The sequence below is a fragment of the Vidua chalybeata genome, chromosome 3, assembly GCF_026979565.1.
Source record: "Vidua chalybeata isolate OUT-0048 chromosome 3, bVidCha1 merged haplotype, whole genome shotgun sequence".
Taxonomy (NCBI): Eukaryota; Metazoa; Chordata; class Aves; order Passeriformes; family Viduidae; genus Vidua; species Vidua chalybeata.
In genome coordinates this window covers 38,673,768-38,692,767 of record NC_071532.1, presented here as the reverse complement: position 1 = coordinate 38,692,767, position 19,000 = coordinate 38,673,768, and the positions used below count along the sequence as shown (strand labels likewise).

Sequence of the window (19,000 nt, the reverse complement as noted above, 5' to 3'; positions counted from 1 at the left end):
AAAAAAAAAAAAAAAAAAAATCAAGAAACAAACACTTACGGTCTGCAGCTCTTCACAAGTGTTTTCAGAACACTTTCTACAGAACTGAAATGAGAAGAGGAAATGTTAGGAATAATACATTACTAAATTTCAGAGACAGTATAAAATAAACAACCATTTGCTGACCTTTCCCTCCAGAGCTTAAGATAATGTTGATGTAATTAGATGTCTTTGAACATGCATTAGCTACCTGCCTTCTCCACAGACCTAACTATAACAATTATAACTGCTCTGCTCAACTCCTGGTCCTATTTTTTATATACTACTCTGGTATTTCCTGCATTTAAGTGAAGGATTACTATCACTTCATGGAAATGACATCCTGCATTTTGTCCATAAACAACCAGCAAAGTGACTTCTGGGGGAGATGAAAACATAGAAAAATGGGTTTGTGGAATTAATGAATATTTGTAAGATAAATAAAAGGCAACTTGTTTTTAGGCTCCAAACACCATATTTGTCCTTCTCAATGTGGTTTTGGGCTTTGTCCAGCGGTTTTAAGAAGAAAGGAATTATGTGCAAATCAAGGGTTATTTCATTGGAGCCCCTCCCAAGTAACAGCTGATTTTAAAAGTGCTTTCATCTGCAACAAGAACACTTATTTGAGAAATCATTTCAACTCTTATTGTCACCTATTGTCACAGGATGCCATCAAACCTTTAAAAAGACTAAATCTCAGAATTAGCTCAAAGAATAAAAGGGAGGGGGAGCAGAGAGTGATCAACCAATGCAAGCACAAAGGTAGTAAATTGTCACGTTCTTCAAACCTTCCACTTATTACACAACCACCTCAAGACTAACATGCACTTTTACCCAAAAACGTTCTCTGAATGAAAAAAAAAAGTTCTGGCAGAATAAATTCTTTTTTAGATACGCCTTCTCTAGAAACACAAATAGTGTGCTCTTTCATTCGTCATCCCAAAGGAACGTTGAAAAATGCTTTTCTGCTCAGAAAAAGATGATACAAATATATAATCTTTAGAATTTCACCAAGATCAAATTACTTTGAGACACAAAAATATTCAGCCTGTACTATTGTCTCTCCAGTCCTACATGAAGTAAACTGATCCCATACAGCCAGGAGAACTGAAAAATGAATAAACCACCAATTTCCTTCAACACTCAATACAAGCCAGCAAAAGCCCATCCAGCCCTCCGAGCACTGCTTCAAACAGTGCCCTAGAAGATGCAAAATTATGTACATTTTATGCAACAGTGACAAAGGCAACTCAGGATCTCTCCCAGAAAGAAAATTTCAAGCTAACTGACTCTAAAATGTGGAGGAGAAAGGCCAACCAGTCATTAAACAAAAATAAAACCAAACTCTGCAGGAAGCTCAGGAAGATCCTGGATTCAAGTGAATATTGTCCTTGAAGGAGTTAGAAAAAAGATAACAGTTGTTCCAAGAGCAGATAAATAAAGCATGAACCAGCACATTCCTTAAGAACATTAAAAATTTACATGATAAATGTTTGGGTAACAAAAACAAACAAGCTCTCCCCAGACTATCATTCCAGTCAAGTCAGCTCTCACTAAGGAAAACCTGAAGGATGGGAATTTTAACAAACACTGAGGCCAGAGATCAAAAAATTTTTAAAATTAACGAGTTTTAAGTCAGATCTCAGTGTTTGTCAGTGTGAGGGAGCAAAGGAGAAAGATTGGGATGTTCTTTTCTCTCTTTTGGTTACAAATTTAGGAAGCCAGAAAACAAAAAGCAACAGCAAGACAATTTTGTACCCAAGGGACTTCCATCAAGAGAGTGTTCAAGTACTGCCCAGCTACAAGAAACATCCCGGAACATTCCCATTAGGGGACTGTTAGGAAAGGACAGGACAATGCAGCTGGGGAGGTACATTAAAGAACACTCAACACCACTTTCAACGCCTATCACTGTTATCCTTTTTGGCACTACAGGATTATTTTCTTCTTTTGGAAAGGGTATGATGATAGCGATTTGCCAATTGATTTTTTTTCCCCCCTGCATTTACACAGAGAAACATGTTTCAGTTAAAATGATTAACATGTAAACTGAGAGGAATGACAATTACATTATCAAAAAGCATTAAGACAAATTACAGTTTTTCAGAAGGTCTGATGGTGAAGTCCAGTCCTGAAGTGGACACTCCACCACAGAGCTTAAATTAACACAATGGAAAGAGCAACCAGCTACAGTTTCACAAATTATTTCAGTGATCTCTTAAAAAGAGTGAGCCATCTCTCACTGGATTAGTACAACTAAGCCCTTGTTTCTAAAAAAACCCAAACAAAGCAAACCCAATGCAATCCCGCTGCCACTTCCACCAGTTTTCTCCATTTATCATATACCAGAACTCCTGATATTGTTTCCCTACAAAAATTCCCAGTGAACTCTTGACACAGAACCTCTTCACAGCCCCACGGTTATAGCTGGGTGGACTTTCCAGAAGCCATTATCTCACTGCTAAAGCACTTTCCATGATTTCATTGGATTTAAGAGGATGGTACCCTCACTCAGTCCTGCACCAATGGTGATTTTATCCATAATCACACACAACAATTGCTCCAATGGAAAACTTAGCTCTCATTTAAACCCCTGAAATATATTTCCTGGTTTAATTAGTTAGAACAGAGCCCTGGAGAGCCACTCCACACTCACTGCCTGGGTCCCCAATTAGCAAGGTTTACATCCAGTGCGACATTCTCATAACCAGTGGTGTCAGGTTAACATTGGCCTTCCAAATACAATTATTTATGCAGAGATTTCCAACTGTGTGACAGTGTTACAGTCCAACAGAACATGCATAAGGGACACTGGCCAGAGCTCAACAGAAAAAAAAAGAGAATCATTCTTACCACCTATGTAATACATTAAGCACATATGTTTTAGGTGAAGCCCAGCCTGGTCGATATGAACTGAATGTAAACAAAAATAAAATTCAATTAAAACTGGAGATAAATTAAACAGCTATAAATTAGCTTTTAAAACCTTGACTTCCACCAAAAAGGTACCTCTTGAAAAAGGATAAGCACTGTATGAGATGGAATCGCACTGCATGGAGTGTCTGACATGGATTAAAGTTAATAAAATTGAATTGCTTCAGTCAGATCATCACAATAGAAATCTTCCTTCCTACTTAAACTCCTTTATCCTCCTTGAAAAGTTCCCTCTCCCCTACACAGTGAGCAGTTACTCAACACCATCCCCCCAGAGCAAGGTGTGCAGGTACAAAAATTAAAAAGTAAACCAAGGAAGGCTCTCCTCTTTCACATTTTACCTACATTACCAAAATAATTCAATTTAGCAAACTGATTTTTTTCAGCTACACAGCCACAAGAGAAATTTATGCTCCACATATTTCCTCTTCATGTTCCTTATCAGCAATAGGATCTTCCCCTCAAGAATCAGTGGCAGTGTTTCAGTTTCATTCAGAAAATTATTTTTTTAAAAGGAAATGAAGCACTTTCAACTGCACTTCTTGACATAAAGTTTCAATTCAGCCAAAGATAATGCATAATCCATGTGCTATCTTTTATAATTTGTAATTTATAGAGCAGGACCTTCTCTGACTAGCATAATTATGAAAATTTTAAGTCTGAAAATTTGACAGATGGAGAGGGATTGACAGCGCAGAGAAAGCAAAGAAAACAAGTTTTCATTTTTAAAATCAGCAGAACATGTCTAAAATTCTTAACTGGAGAAAGGAAATTATTTCTCCCTATCATGGCATCACTTTGAGTAATACCTGTATTTCCTATAGAAAATATTTCACTTTTCTTGGAGAGCAGACTCATTTATACCTGGATTCCAGATCCTGGGAATGATTACAGGACAAATACTGAAGGACAGTACTGTTTGTATCTTTTCCCCCACAACTTTACTGTGTTATAGCAGAGAACAGCATACATTTAACTTACAAAACCTGTGCTGGTTTTGGCTGGGCTAAGTTAACTTCCTTCACATTATTACCCATCTACAGCTCAACCCACAAGTTTTCTCACTTTTACCCTTCCAGTTCCCTCCCCAGTCCCACCAGGAAGGGCAGTATGCGAGGCTTAGTTGTTAGCTGGGGTTAAACCACAACAATACTGTTAAATATTTCATACTAAATTTATTAAACTGTGGGTTATCACCCTAAAATCAGTTGAGCGAGACCTCTGTTGCAGTGTATTTAAAAATTCATCACGTTCATAAAGAAAGAAACAGCATGACAAACACAAAGCAGGAGATATATGATTCAGTGCAGCCCTGCATGCAATTATTGAAAGATGCCTTGTGAAAAAAAAACCCAGAATATTTCCCATGTATCAAATTCCCAATATTAAAAGCACATTACAAAGTACTGTAAAGCAGGTATTAATAGTCTATCAAATGTTTTCAAATGTGAACTTACTTGGGAAACCAATTTAATCCCAGATGTTCTGTTTTGGAGTATAATATCCTTTCCAACATTTCATAGAGTGGTCGCCATGGTAACTCTAAATCATCCCTGGAAAGCAGGTCCTTTTTCCTAATAGGAAACAAAACACCAGGCAGTTCAGGATTCAACACTGACATGGACATGTTGCACATGGGAATACCCCCATCCCTGCTCCCAGTTTGGCACAAACTGAAGGAAGGCCAGGCAGGACCAGGCTGGCCACTGGCAGCCTTCAGCACAAGTGACACTGTCAAAATTTTCCCTGACTAAGTGAAATAAACATTATTGAGTTGTGAGCCAGTTTTCATCTTCTCCCTAGCTGAGATTCAGCCTTAATTCTTGGCTCTCTGAGCTGTTTGGTTTTCCTGATACGGGGAAAACTGGCATTCTTCCACTTTCAGTCCCACTCCTAAGGCTTTGAAGGTGTTTGCACAAGAGAACCCTTTAACCACCAGCACTGCAGAGGGCAGATAAGTGAAGTAATCTGTAAGAACTCTGCTACATGAAAGGTACAACATTGAGCAAGAGATCAAGTGTTCTGACACAGAAGTTTCCAGAGTCAGCAGAAATCTCTACTCACTTTAACAAGTTGATCAGCAGTCGTGCAAATCCTTGCATCATGCTGATCTCCAGCTTTGGAATTGTCACCAACTCATACAATAGTCTGATAAACAGCACATGATCCTCCTTGCTGAATTTTCTCCCATACAGTCGGATGTATCTGCAAACCAAACACAAGGGGAGTCAGCAATATTTCAAAACATCCCATTTATCCAAGACCTGAGCCAGAATCCCTCTGATTTGCTGTTTAGTGAAACAAAACTAAACCTGGTTCTCAAGCCCAACAAGTAAGAACCTGAAGACACACACCAAAGGAAGATTTACAACTGCAATTACAGGAAGAAAAAGAATGACCAAATAAAGTTTACAGCCCCCTAAGATTCTACAAATACTGTAACCTCATGGGCAGGACACAATCCAGAAGCTAAAAAAAAACAACCCAAAAAGTACCAAGATAAGCCCAAATCCAATAGCTTCCAGCAAGGATGAACAATTGATTTAGACACTGAGCTTTGCCGGTGGTGTGTCCCACTGTCTTCAGCAAGGGTAGATCCATGAGACTCATTCCAGAAGAAGTGTTTGCTGGTTTTAAGTTGAGATTGAAAAAAAGAAACATATTTCAAGTCTTGGAAGGTATCCTGCACCAGAAAAACCTATATAAGGTGCTATCAGAGCATTTTAGGTGTGGCACAGCTGTAAATTACTGTTCACTGGGAGGCAACTTCCCTTTTTATTACTGCTCTGACTGTTCTTAAAGATGTATAAGAAAGCTGCTTTCCACTTCCCTTTTCCTGTCAGATTCAAGGGGGGTGGATGTTTACCTTTGATGGGCAGTATTTTCACTAATGTTCATTTCAACATCTCATCTTGTACTTACTTTTAACACAGAAGGAAACAAACAAAATACAGGATAACCCACTTTTCCACCACAGGAACCTAAATAATCTGGATTGACCAGAGACACTACCTACCTACAGAATTACACCACCAAGAGCTGAACACCTACACTTTTCACATGCCTAAAAAAGACACGAAAAAGAATCCTCAGGGAAAGAAAAATGGGTGAAACATGTATGATTCAAAAAATAAATAAATAAACTGCAGAAGCCTGTAAAAGAAACACAGAGATCCCATTTATCTGCCAGTATTGCTATATATAACTGAAAATAAAATGTTTGTCTGGTTCTCCTTCGTGACATTTGCTAACAACAGCTCTGCTACACAAAATGCTGTTTAATTAAGGAAGGAATAAAGTACACAGAAACATGCTGAACACAAAGATGTCACTATGCCCAAGCAGCAGGGCTTGATGCCAAATTGCTCCCATATTTTACAGCTTCTTTATGCAGGAGGGAGGCAGACCTGAAAGGGGTCAATTATTTGTATTAATCCAGCTGAGCATTAAGGCAGTGTCAAAAAAGAAATCCTTCTAGAAATGGGTGCTCAGCATTTTCCTCAAGATTAAACAGGAAAAATATTTCAGAGGGGAACTGCAAAATTTTCAGAATATCCCTTCAGAAGGGATGAAATATCACCATTACTAAATAAAAGAATATAGGCAGAACTTCATAAGCCCTGAAGGGTGTCCAGCAGCTAATCAGACAGATAATGTTCATCATAGAAATGGTGCCTCTTCAAGAGAATTGAGTTACTGGGGAAAAAAATAATTGTAGAACTAAATTATTGCAAAACAAAAGATAAGACTTCTGAAAGCAGATAATACTACATTGAGATGATATAAGTTCTTATCCTGCAAAAAGGATAAAATTATTGTCCTTCACTGTTCAGCTACATGAAAAAAACCTCCAAAATCCAACAAATAAAACACACCCACATAACATGAAAAACCTAAGGCGTGAAAATTCTGTTTCCAACTCCAGCCTTTCTGTACAGAGTACAGGGTCTCTGGAGATTAAAAAAAGAAAAAAAAAGAAAAAAGAAAAAAAAGAAAAAAAAACAAAAAAAACCAAAAAAAACCCCAAACAAACAAACAAACAAAAAAAAACAAACCCAAAAAAACCCAAACAAAACCAAAACAAAACAAAAAAAAACCAAAAAAAACCACAAAAAAAACCCCAAAAAAAACCAACCAAACAAAAAAAACCAAACAAACAAAAAAAACAAAAACGTAAAGCCAAAGTCTAGGAGTGCTGGGTATCCAGTCTCTCCTTCCAAAAGTACAATAGGTCTATTTTTAGGAAGTGTACTATCATATCATGTGGCCACCCCAAACTGCCCTAGAAAGTTGGCTGCTCTGCTACAGTTAAAAATTAACTCTCCCCCAGAAGCTGAACAGCACACTCCCTGAAATTCCTGGCTCTCCATCTGCATTTCCCAACACTCAGAACAGGATCATGACTGGTTTAAAGCTCAGTTTTTGACAAATGATGTGAAAAGCAATGAATCATGCTCAGCAGGACTGCTTAAATCACATGTACATGTACACAGCACACACGTCCCTCACACAGCCAAAGAAAGCTTCTGTTTCCCTGATAAAGATGAGCGAAAGATGTCAAACAAGACTTTTAGGTGATAGTGATTAAAATACTTGGCAAAGTCCCACGGAGACATTTCCATCCTCAATATAACTTTGTGTCCTGTCATTCCCCTTCCAAACAGTTGAGCTGAGTTTTTTGCACACCTTACTGCAAGACAGTTGAATGTCATTTTATAAGTCTACACCTGACAAGCACATAAAATGACCTTGTCAGGGACAGCAATTGAGTCCTTCATCTTCCCACACCCCTGACTGCTGGAGCAGAAAGCATAGAAAAGCATTTGTCTGTTTGCCTGGCTGCAGAGTTAACTCCATGGACAGTAACCATGAAATGTCCATATTATATTAGTATGTTGATTTATTGACTATCTTTAGTGTTTTTTTTAATTTTTAGAACAATCTGTGAATCATGAAAGAGGGGGAAGTTGAGACAATGTATACTGCTGACATAAAGACCATAAAAAATTATGGAGCAAGACTAGTTAAGCAAATTATTTTGATGTAACCCGCTTTCCCCACACACACTGTGGCAAGCTGAGATTCACTCTTCTGTCTGGTATTTTACAAGCTTTTACCAGACAAAGCTGAAGGAATCTTAGAGCAATTATTACAGATTTAACTGCCAGTCTTTGGGGCAAGTTTTACTTGCTTCAGAAGCCTCATCAAATCATAAGTTACTCTCCTCAAAGGAAAGTTCTGTCATCACAGTCCACACATACATCCCAAAAGAACCAGGTGTCACCACTGAAAATGACCCATAAAAGAATTATTCAAATCAGCTTACAGACTTTACGTCTGATGAACTCCTATATGCCTCCCTACTCAGTACATGACATCAGACAGCTGAAACAGCTGGTCTGAAGATAAATATGTGCAAGTCATGGTTCCAGCTGTGGGGGGTATAAATTCAGCTGTCACCATGTCAAATTTTTAATTAAAAAAAAGATCCGAGTTTCACTTTCATTCTCTCCTGTGGCACAGAGTTGTAAAAAGCTGAGGAGGTGTAACTATGCAGGTATATTATCTGCATGCCATGTCTGCTTTGCTCATTTGCATATACACGTATCTGTATTAACATTTGTATCTGTACAATAAATAAAGACGTAAATTGTTTCACAGAATACTGCAAGAATTCTGGCCTTTGCAATTCAGATATTGGCAACAAATCTAAGCAGCCATCATGCCATTATGAAGATTCTGAGCGTTTTCTTTTTATTAATTATAGCTTTTTTCAGGAGAGAAAAAAGAGAGCAAGTAAATTTGGAGATGAGTCCCTGACTATCGAGAGACAGTAGAAACTGGATTCTATTGCCATGAACACCAAAGGACTGGAAGTGTTTTATCTACTCCTGAACTTCTGCTACTGTATTTCACAGAATGATAGAATGGTTTAGGTGGGAAGGGACCTTAAAGCCCATCCAGTGCCACACCTTGCAATGGGTAAGGGACAACTTCCACTATCCCAGGGTGCTCCAAGCCCCATACAGCCTGGCCTTGTATACTTCAAGGGATCCAGGGACAGCCACAGTTCCTCTGCACAGCTTGTGCCTCCTCACCCTCACAGGGAAGGAATTTCTTGCCAATATCCCATCTAACCCTGCCCTCTGGCTGTTTGAAGTCATTCCCCCTTGCCCTGGAACTCCAGGTCCTTACAAATAGTCCCTCTCCATCTTTTTGATTGCTCCCTTCAGGTACTGGAAGGCCACAATTAGATTGCCCCAGGCCTTCCCTTTTCCAGGCTGAACAACCTCGATTCTCTCAGCCTTTTATCCCTGTAAGTACTTTGTCAAGTCAAACAGAGCAGCAGCACATCTCTCACATTAATTACACCAGATTATTTTTTTTACACCAAGCCCACTGTTTCCTCCCCTGCCCACACCAAACACACTCACAGTCTCCCTTTATCTAAAATGCCACAAAGAAAATCTTGGTACTAACAGGCATCAGACAAGCTGCAAACACTCACAATGAATTCAAACTTCAAAGTGTAGGTGGAAAACCACAAATTGGAGCCTGCTGACCTTTCTGTGATTCATAAAGCAGCACAGCAGTGGTTCCCAACAGGCCAAATTCACTGCCCTGGAGCCTGAAGTGGTAACAGCAATTGCCATTTACACAGTGAGTAACAGGGTGATTCTAAGGCACATTTAGAATTAATTTCTGCGCCTATTCAGCCTGTTTGGCTAAAGCTCATTTTTCTCACAGTAGGGATGCCTAAGTTTATTTCAACTCGATGGAAAAAGGAAGTTCCACCACAGGTGTAGGCAACAGGTACCACCGAAACCAGTATGAGTTGGCAGATGGCTGGGGGGTGGGAAGGGAAGCAGTGTTGAACTGGCTCTAAGCAGGTTCAAACTGTCATATAACAGAAACATGTGAGTCATTTTGCAACCACCACCGTAATGCTATCTAAGACTGCCTCTTGGGAAACAGAAAGACGCTTACATTCCAATACAGTCGAATCTAAGAGGCTTTGACTGACAAATGTATATTAATTCTCAATTGATATTATAAAAAAGGACTTATGTAAGGAGAGAAGTTGTAAGTAAATGTTTCAAAACGGTTCAAACACACGTACTTTTGTTGTTTCTGGCACACAGGAAACGCTGTTTGTGAAAGCGCACACAGCCTTCAGCAACAAACATGATAAACATCCACAGAATTTACTGATTGCAGCTACAGGACTCACTGTCATATGATGCCATACACAGTGCCAGATTGTCCCGAATAAAATAGGGTCAAGTGTACTTTGTAAAATTCACGAGAAGAAACCTATGTCGTACTCAGTGCTATGAAACCACCACGGGTTCATCTGTATAAAAATAACATTGCCAGCACACATAGCACGGCCAACATCAGCACAAACTACCCCACGCCAGAGTTCAGGCAAGATATCAAGGGCACCAGCGGAGTTTACACAGCATTAAGCCAGAGTTTAATCCTGCCAGCACTGATCCAACAAATGGGCTGTCCTGAGAAAGACTTCGTGTCCCTATATCAGTAGTTACACGGAGATTGTATCAACCACAACTTGCTTAAGAAGGGGAGAGGTGAAACAGGTGGCCAGACAGGCATTAAAAAATATACATGTATTAAAAACAAAAGCACGAGCTAAACGCACAAGCGCTTAAGTCGTAGAATTCGGAAGTTTCAGAGGCGGCAGGCGAGCTCTTGCGGCCGGAGCCACCTTTGTCCCCGTTTCCGACGTGGAAGTGCTGGCCTTGTGTAGGGCAGGGACGGGACAGCGGCCGGGAGCGGGGCCCGGCCGGGCGCCAGCGGTTCCGTTATGCGGGAGGCGCTCCTGGCGGGCAGGGCACAGCTTGGCTGGGCTCGGCTCGGCTCGGCAAGGCAAGGCAAGGGACTGACGCGCCGCTCGCAGCCCGAGGCCCCGCTCCCCGTCCCGTCCCGCCCCAGCACTCACGTCGAGAGCTTCCTGGTCCAGAAGAGCCCGCCGGGCCAGAGCTCCTGCAGCTGCACGGCGCGGGCTAGGTTGCCCTTGATGTGCTCCAGGAAGCGGGCAGCCTCAGCCTCCAGGCGCTCGCCATAGGGCAGCAGCTTGTTGTAGACGATCTCCTTCTGCGGCGGCCGGGCCATGTCGGCGCTGCCCGGGGAGGGCCGGTGACCGCGGCCGCCGCGCCCCTCCCGCCCCGCTCGGCTCTGCGCCGCTCACTTCCGGCGGAAGGCGGGTCCGGGGCGGCTCCGGGCACTCCACGGGGTCGCCTCCGGGCGCGGGGCTGGGGCTGGGCTGGGGCGGTACTTTGGGCACCGCCGCGGGGAGGGGCGGAAAGGCCACGGCGCCCGCCCGAGATCAGGGGTCGCGCTCTGCGGCTTTGCGGTTTGTTGAAAAGCCCTTCTCCTAAAACTGCCACCACCTGGACGCGTAATTCGGAGTGAAAACATTCACCCGCCGGTTGCTCTCATCGGGAGGGAGTCAAGCATTGGTTCTCGCTCAAAAACACTCGGGGTGAGGTGGGGATGGGGCGGGTGCTGGAGATAACGGGGCAGTACCCATCCCTGGAGAGGTGCAGGGACAGACCGGACACTCAGTGCCGGTGTCTGTCGGGCCATAGGCTGGACTCGACGATCATCTCCGAGGTCTTTGCCAACCTAATTGATTCAGTAGTGCTGTAATTAGCCCCGGAGTTTGATAGCAGATTGCGCGGCTGCCTAAGAGGCTTATTTGAAATAATAACGCCAGTCAGGAGCGCAGAGCTCGCCCGCGGGCCGTGGGTGTGGGATAAACTGCTGAGGGATATGTGATAACAGCACTGATAGCTGTTATCTCCAGCTGTCCTAATATAATTGAATTTCCCCTCAAGAGTTACATCGTGGCCATACGACAGCTGCAAACTGATTAGATTTAGAGCTACTGACAAGGGCAAATCCTGTTTTCTATCTTTATGCTCAAACTAGCTCTGCTTAAAATTAAAAAAAAAAAAAAAAGACAGCTAACTAAATTCTGGAACACGATAGGGAGAGGAAAACCACCACAGAAAACCTAAGTATGACAGGCAAAGGCATCATGGCATCTTCCTGGCGAATGCACTTACATCATCTACTTTTCTCACCCTCCTAGACCTGTGTTTTTAATAAAGGGAGCACCAGGATTTTTGAAATACCCTTCCATTCCTAGAAGATTTTGTATCACATGATCTCGTGGATCACATCCACAACTTTTACATTATTACAAAATAGCTGGACTTCTCTAAATTTGTTGCCATCTTTCATAGGGACTTTATGCTTGTGTTGCCTCATAACTGCATGAGGCAAAACAATTAATAGATAAATCTCTGCCCTTTCTGGCTTGAATTAAAAATGAAAACTTGATCATGGTCAGCTTTCTGTGGGGATAAAGTGTATCTTGGTTTAGCATTTTTCTAGTGAAAACTGAAATAAACAATATGAAATTAATAGTTTTATCAGCAATTCAGTCAAGGATAAATTGGCCCAAAAGCTGTAATTAAAACCCTATATCTATAGTTAGTGAAAAGGGTAAGTGAAAATATGTGTGCATTGAAATTGAAAAGTCTAAAATTACTTTCTGTCACTTAGAGGCAATTCTTGATAATCACAATGGTGATTTGTTCAGACATTTCCAGTGTGGAAAAGTGTTTGTCAAATTTGAAGCATGCAGTTTATTTGGACTTGGAGGGAGAAAAAAATCAAAATTCTAGCCCAGTTTTCTAAAATTGAAGTTGGCAGATACATCAGGAGCTTCCCAGCTGCATTCTGTTGCTTTGTAGCCATGTTGTAAAAAATTACTCCTGCCCTTTCTAATCCAAGTTAAAGCTAAGCCTTGATTTTTTCAGGCATTTTGGAAAATTTGGCATGTGAATGAACACCTCTGACCTCAGGGAGCCTGTTCTGTCTGAGCCAACAAGCTGCCTTCTCAGCTGTGGCTTCAGACACATGAACGCCTTCCACCAGGATTAAACACTCCTCTTTTGGGGAAAAATATGCCATCAGCACCTCTGACAGCCATCCTACTAACTAATCTGATCTCTTCATTCCTGGTTTCAGAGTCTGAAACAAGGGGAAAGGAGATTCCTCTTCATTAGTAATTACAGTTGTAAGCATACCTGTAGTATTTGCTTTTTGAATGTATTTTCTGCATGTTGATTCATTTACTAATTACATTTAGTAATTATTAAAAAACCGTAATCCTTTCCCCTCCCTCCTATGCTGCCATTCTGCTCTTTAAAAAGAGAAAAAAAAGAGATACCTTTTGCCAAGTGAGTAAAAAATAAATGTGTTGTTCAAGTTTGGAATATGTTTTGGCTGCAGCAGTGTGTGAGAGCACATTTGGTTCCTGAGTCAGATGATGAAGGATGGGGCTTTCATAACACAGGACCTGTCTGTGCCACTTCACATCAACAGCTTCTTCCTCTCTTATTAAGTAGGAGGAATATGAATTGCCAGCAACCCAAACATGGCAGCCACCTGTTGGTTTTGGCATTGCCTCCTGAGAGCTGATGAATCTGAGTGGAGTAGTTGTGAGAAAAACACAATCTTCCCATTCATGAGAAACTTTCAGTGCTGACAGTGGCGTGGGTCATGCTGGGGGTTGTCCACATATTCCCTCGTTGGGCAATGCCCGAGGGCAGCCAGCACCAGCACTGGCACAGGGATTTGGGAATCTTGTCACTCAGCCTTGCTTCCTGCTGCCTCAGCTCTCCAGGGATGACTTAGCACAGATGTTTTCCTTGGTGACCCATCTGTCCTTTTCCACCCAAGCTGGATAATTTTTAAGTGACAGATTTCTACCCATTTTTCAGCACCTCCGGCTCTTCTAGTACCTGAAAGGAACCTACAAGAAAAGTGGAGAGGGACATTTCACAAGGACCTGGAGTGACAGGACAAGGGGGGATGATTTCAAACTGAAAGAGAATAGGTTTAGATGAGATATACACAAGAAATTCTTCTCTGTGAGGATGGGGAGGCCCTGGCATAGGGAAGCTGTGAAATATCCAAGGCCAGGCTGGACAGGGCTTGGAGCAACCTGGGATGGTGGAAGGTGTCTCTACCCATGGCAGGGGGTGGAACTGGATGGGGCTTTAAGCTCCTTTCCAACCTAAACCACTCTATGATTTTACAGTTTGGAAAAGAATAGCCAATCCAACAGGAGCTTCATATTACCTCTATCATACCTGTCCTAGTCTGTGACCCTCCATACCTCACAAAGTGCCACAAGAGGAATAGCTGCTTTTTGATGAGGATACTCAGACTTTCCCTCAACCCCGCATTTCTAAACTGGTCAGTCATCCAAAGCTGGTGCTGAAAGGTGCCAAAGAGGCAACTCAGAAACATCTCTGTCTCATAAACTTCTATTTTACAGAGAGTTTGTCTATTTGGGGGATGTGGGCAAGAGTAATTGCAGCATATGAATGAGGAACTTAAAGTTTCCTGTGTAGTATGGGACAAAAATGGGTTCTTCTAAAGTGTGATTCAGAGGAACTAATTTTAGGTCCCTAAAATAAGGCTGTCTAAATACTCCATGACATGTTTCAAGTTGGATGGGGAGGCGGGTTCAGTGTCACCTACAGCACATACGCTGAATATTGTTCTTTTTCTGCAATGCCTATTTAGATCTGTGTGTTCTAATGTAAGTGGAACAGTTCTGTTCAGCAGAAATTAGAGGCCCTTGTGAAAAGGTTAAAGTGTTATTATGGGTACCTGTATAATTTTTAAAACTCTATTACGTAGACAAGCTTGACCAAATAGGTGCAGCACTGTTATCCTTCACTTTACATTCGCAGTGGTTCTGTTTATGAGAGTTAAATCCATCCTCAATTATATCCATTCACAAGATATTGTTTGGCCTCTGCTCTTCTCCAGCTGAACTTCTTGGGTTACTGTGCCTACAATGGACAATCTGTACAAGAACAGGACCTCAATTCTCCTTGGTGAAATAAATTAATTTATAAGAAAAGTGTGTTTTTTCCTCTCCACTCCCTGGATTTGTTCTCGTTTGGTGCCTTATTGCCTAAGATTTGGAAAGCATAAATGTCCCAAATCCACAGCAGAGGTTCTGCCTGTGACAGGCTGTTTCCTCTACATGTCTGAAACTCCCAAAGATATCCCTGGAAACTATTGTGCCTGCAGGGAGAAAAAGCAATAGACTTGAGCCTCTTTGTAAGAGGTTCTTTCCAAATTACTCACAGCTATTTGAAATAAATAATAATTCCTTGGACATAACAGAAATGCAGCCAACTTCGGGGAAAGAGACATTAGGGTTACTTTTCTGTTCCTCTTGAGCCTTTGAAATGGATTTTTCTGTCTCCCTCTCTTGCCAAACAGAAATCAGCCTCAGAGGAGCATGTGATGACAGTGAACTCGCAAAGGTCATTCCTAGGGATTCTGCTGTTCTAGGAAACCACAGAAACACAGTCCCTTGGCAGCCTTCAGTCACTCACATAGAAACTGCTCATTATGGACTTAGGCATCTCATGCAGCTGCCCTGTGTTTGGCAGAGAGGATTGTGACACACCTTACCCCAAGTGCCTGGGTGGATGATCATATTTATTGTTTTTAAGTGGCAAATGCATCTGTTGCAGCTTCATCTGCAGTTCTCTGGTTTGTCTATTCCTTATCAAGATGAAAAATTGGCAATGTCTATTTAAAAATCAAAAGAAAAAAAATAAGGTCTGATTTCCCAACGTGGGATAAATCAAATAACAACCAAAAATCTTTGCTCAGGTTTTCAGTCTTGTTTCAAGCAGCACTCAGCACAAATAATTGTGTTTATCATGGCCATAGCTCAAGTAGTTGTTCAGGCTTTAGTTCTGTGGGTGGATTGTGTGTTCACTGTTTGGACATGTGGATCAGAAGTATTTAAATATTTATAAATTCTGGAGGAGAAGCAATCTCACTTAAATATTCTCTTAAGCAACCAATCCTTTCTCTCCTGCTAAAGAATTATCTAGCCTTTGCTTCTGGTTGAGTGGTTTTGTGCATGGAATTTGCATGGGAGACTTTTTGGCACGTTTCTAAAGCAGCAGCTTCTCTCATGGGGTGTGTTAGGGAGATACCCAGCAGATTGACAAACCTTTGGGAGGATCACAGGGCACAAACTCAGAGCTCTCTGGTGTTCATGTCTATGCCTTGGTAATGTGGGGATAATGAGTGTAATTATGTCAGGGGCATAATTATGGTAGTGCTGGGCCTGCTGACTAACACCAGGATTCAAGGAATTGTAAATTGGTTTATTATGGTCCCAGGTATCCCGTTAAGAAGGGTTCAAAGTGAAACAATGACTGTAAATTAACACTTCCTTATAACCTTGGAAATATAATTGTCAGAAAGGCCGTTTAGGATAGAAGGAATGCTCCAATTAAAGAGCACATGAGGCCTGTAAATTCAGAGATCCCACGGAGAGGAAATGTTGCTTTTGCCACATTTGTGTGTTGTTACTTTGAGACCAAGCTCAGTGGAAAACTGAGCCTTGCTTAGTACAAAGGCAGCAGCTGCCCTTCTGTTGGGCAAAGCACTGAGAACTGGGTGAAAGAACTCAGGGGGTTTAGAAAATTCAAGTGAGAAACAGAATCTGCCTTGAACAAAAAAAGCAGGAAAAAGAAAGGTTGTAATCTCCAGAGAGGGCTCTGCAGGACAATTCGGTGGGCGTTCACTGTGGCTGTGATACCACTATCTACAACCCCCATGTGTTTTCTTTTTCAGTAGCATTGCAATGGATGGATACAGAACCTGATTCATGCTTTCTTGGCTTTGCCAAATGCCTGCTCAAATCCTGTAGCCATGCTCTGAATTAATCTGTTTACCCAAAGGCATTGCTGGAAAAATGGTTGTCCTTGGAGATTCCAGCCCCCTTCGCCTGGGAATGATAAAGCCATCAGCATCTGCAGTGGTATTGAAGCGATACGTGGAATAAATAGATAGACTCCATAACCTGGGGTAGTTATGAAGTGGGTATGACCCACTGTGGTCAGACTCAGTCTGACCCACACCTTTATTCTCAAAGATATTCCATATGCAATACATTGCACAACTTTTTCATGCATATTCAACCCTTGGCTCTGCCTGTCCTCGCCTCTCATGCTAAATAAGTCCACGCCCTTCTGGGCACGCGTGGTTTGCTGTGGTGGTCATACGGGGGTCTCTCGGTGGTCCTGAGGCTGAAGATTGTGGTCTTCCTCATGGCTGAACTTTTGAGCTTTTCCTCTCTGCGTGTGCGCTTTTGGTCCTTTGGTGCTTATCTGAGTAGGTCTGTCAGTCTTGATAGGCTTGGAGACAGAGGAGCTTCTTTATCTGGGTTCTTTGCCTCTTCTGGTATTGTTCTTTATGCAAGAAGCTTCAGAAATTTGCATTTTCTTATGCCCTTTGTACCAGGCAGAGGTTTCTTAAGTAAAAGGTTAAAATTCAATACATAACTCTATAAGCTAAATTATAAATGCTTAATTCATTTTGTTAACTTAACTCCAAAAATCTCTGTTTCAGTATTAGCAGGAGGCTTGACAGGCTCTGAAATTAGAAGAAACTGGGCCAGAATCATTCTGCTTACCCCTCAATATCCCCAGCAAATTAGCACCTCTGAAAAGCAGGGAGTTTTGAGATGGGAAGTTAGGAGCAAAGTGAATTTGGGGTGGTGTCCAGGATGCCAGAGGTGTTACCAAGTTCAGAGCACGAAGAGCTGGATGTGCACAGCACCTCAGCAGCAGTCACAGCAGCTGCAGCAGTCTGAGTGCAGCCATAGCCAGCCCTGCCAGCCAGGGCCAGCAGTCCAGGGCACCTGACCTGATCCTGCACTGCACAGAGCAAGGGATGGCATCCACCAGCTCTCCGGGGGCTTTTCAGGGAGCAGCTGGTACCATCAGAGTTACTTTGTAGAGTATCTCCTTCAGGTGCCCTCACTGTGATTTTTTTGAAGTTAGATATTCACTTAGGTAGTCTTATTTTCTCACTAGATTCCCAGACTCGGTGCCTTGTTCTCTCTGCAAAGCTTTCTGTTTCTTTCAGGCTGGCCTCAGTCTTTGCTGTGGAAATGTGCAAGAACATTTTCCTGTGACAAGACTAAAACTCAGAACTAATGATTAAGAACTGGGCGTGCATACAATCTTACTTCCCCCCTGGATACTCTCCATTTTCTTAGTTCACAGACAGACATCCTGAGTCACAGGCTATTTAGTTCTGTTTAATAGTGCTAAATGGGCTTTTCATCCCCTCATTCATCTGCTCTTTAAGCTCCTTATGTTCTGCAGCAGTAATTTCTGATTCATGCACAGTGTGAAAAGTTGTTCACTTTTGATTGTTGGTAACTTTTCATCTGGGAATTTTTTAGTGACCTGAGTTCTTCCATGTGAGAAATAGCAAGGCCTCTTTGCCATCTGTGATTATACAGACCTGTGTGGTCTACAAAAATCGTGCTGATTCTTCCTGTTTTATCAGAACCACTAAAGTTTCTGCTAGGTTGGATGGGGAAGGTGCCATCAAGTTATAAAGATGGATGAAAGTTTAGGACTGACAGCATCCCTCCTTTTGAATGCAAGGGAGCATCTTTCTTCACCCAGATGCTGACTTTCACCAAATTTGTCACAAGTAAATGTCTTTGAATCATACTTTTCATGAGAGCTGGCCACATGTTCAGACTTGGAGAATGAAATCTAGAAGTTATCCAATTCCTAGTAGTGAAGCAGTAATTAATTTGGTGAGACTTCTTCTGATGGCACAGGCTGCACTAATACAGGGCAAGATTCTGAAATACTCACTATTTTCTCTTTGTTGCTTTTGAGAAGAAATAATGCAATTAAGGAGAATGAATCAAATAGTTTCACAGAGCTGCAAAATGTAATGCTGACAACCCACCTCCCTGAAAAACCATTCCTTTAGCAACCCACACTCTTTTGTGTGTTCTTAGATCTTCTGTAGAGCCCTGAATCCTCCCTAAATTTTACAGCATTGTTCTGTAGCTGTGGGAAGGGTGATGCTTAAAATTTCCTATGTTTCAATGGGAATAAAAGTTACTGCCTTAAATGACCAGATCTCCTCCTCCTCC

The 19,000-nt window shown here is 41.8% G+C and overlaps 1 protein-coding gene across 1 annotated transcript in view; it reads right to left on the bottom strand.

The window, feature by feature from the left end:
- Window positions 1–11,233, bottom strand: part of PSME4 (proteasome activator subunit 4) — a 44,410-nt gene extending 33,177 nt beyond the window's left edge. Inside the window, exons 1-4 of the mRNA XM_053937451.1 lie at window positions 10,916–11,233; window positions 5,017–5,157; window positions 4,410–4,526; window positions 40–84 (exon numbers count right to left, since the gene is read on the bottom strand). Coding sequence (XP_053793426.1) covers window positions 40–84; window positions 4,410–4,526; window positions 5,017–5,157; window positions 10,916–11,088 — 476 coding nt within the window. The 5' untranslated portion in view covers window positions 11,089–11,233. The remainder of the gene's footprint in view (window positions 1–39; window positions 85–4,409; window positions 4,527–5,016; window positions 5,158–10,915) is intronic.
- Between the last annotated feature and the right edge of the window lie 7,767 nt (window positions 11,234–19,000).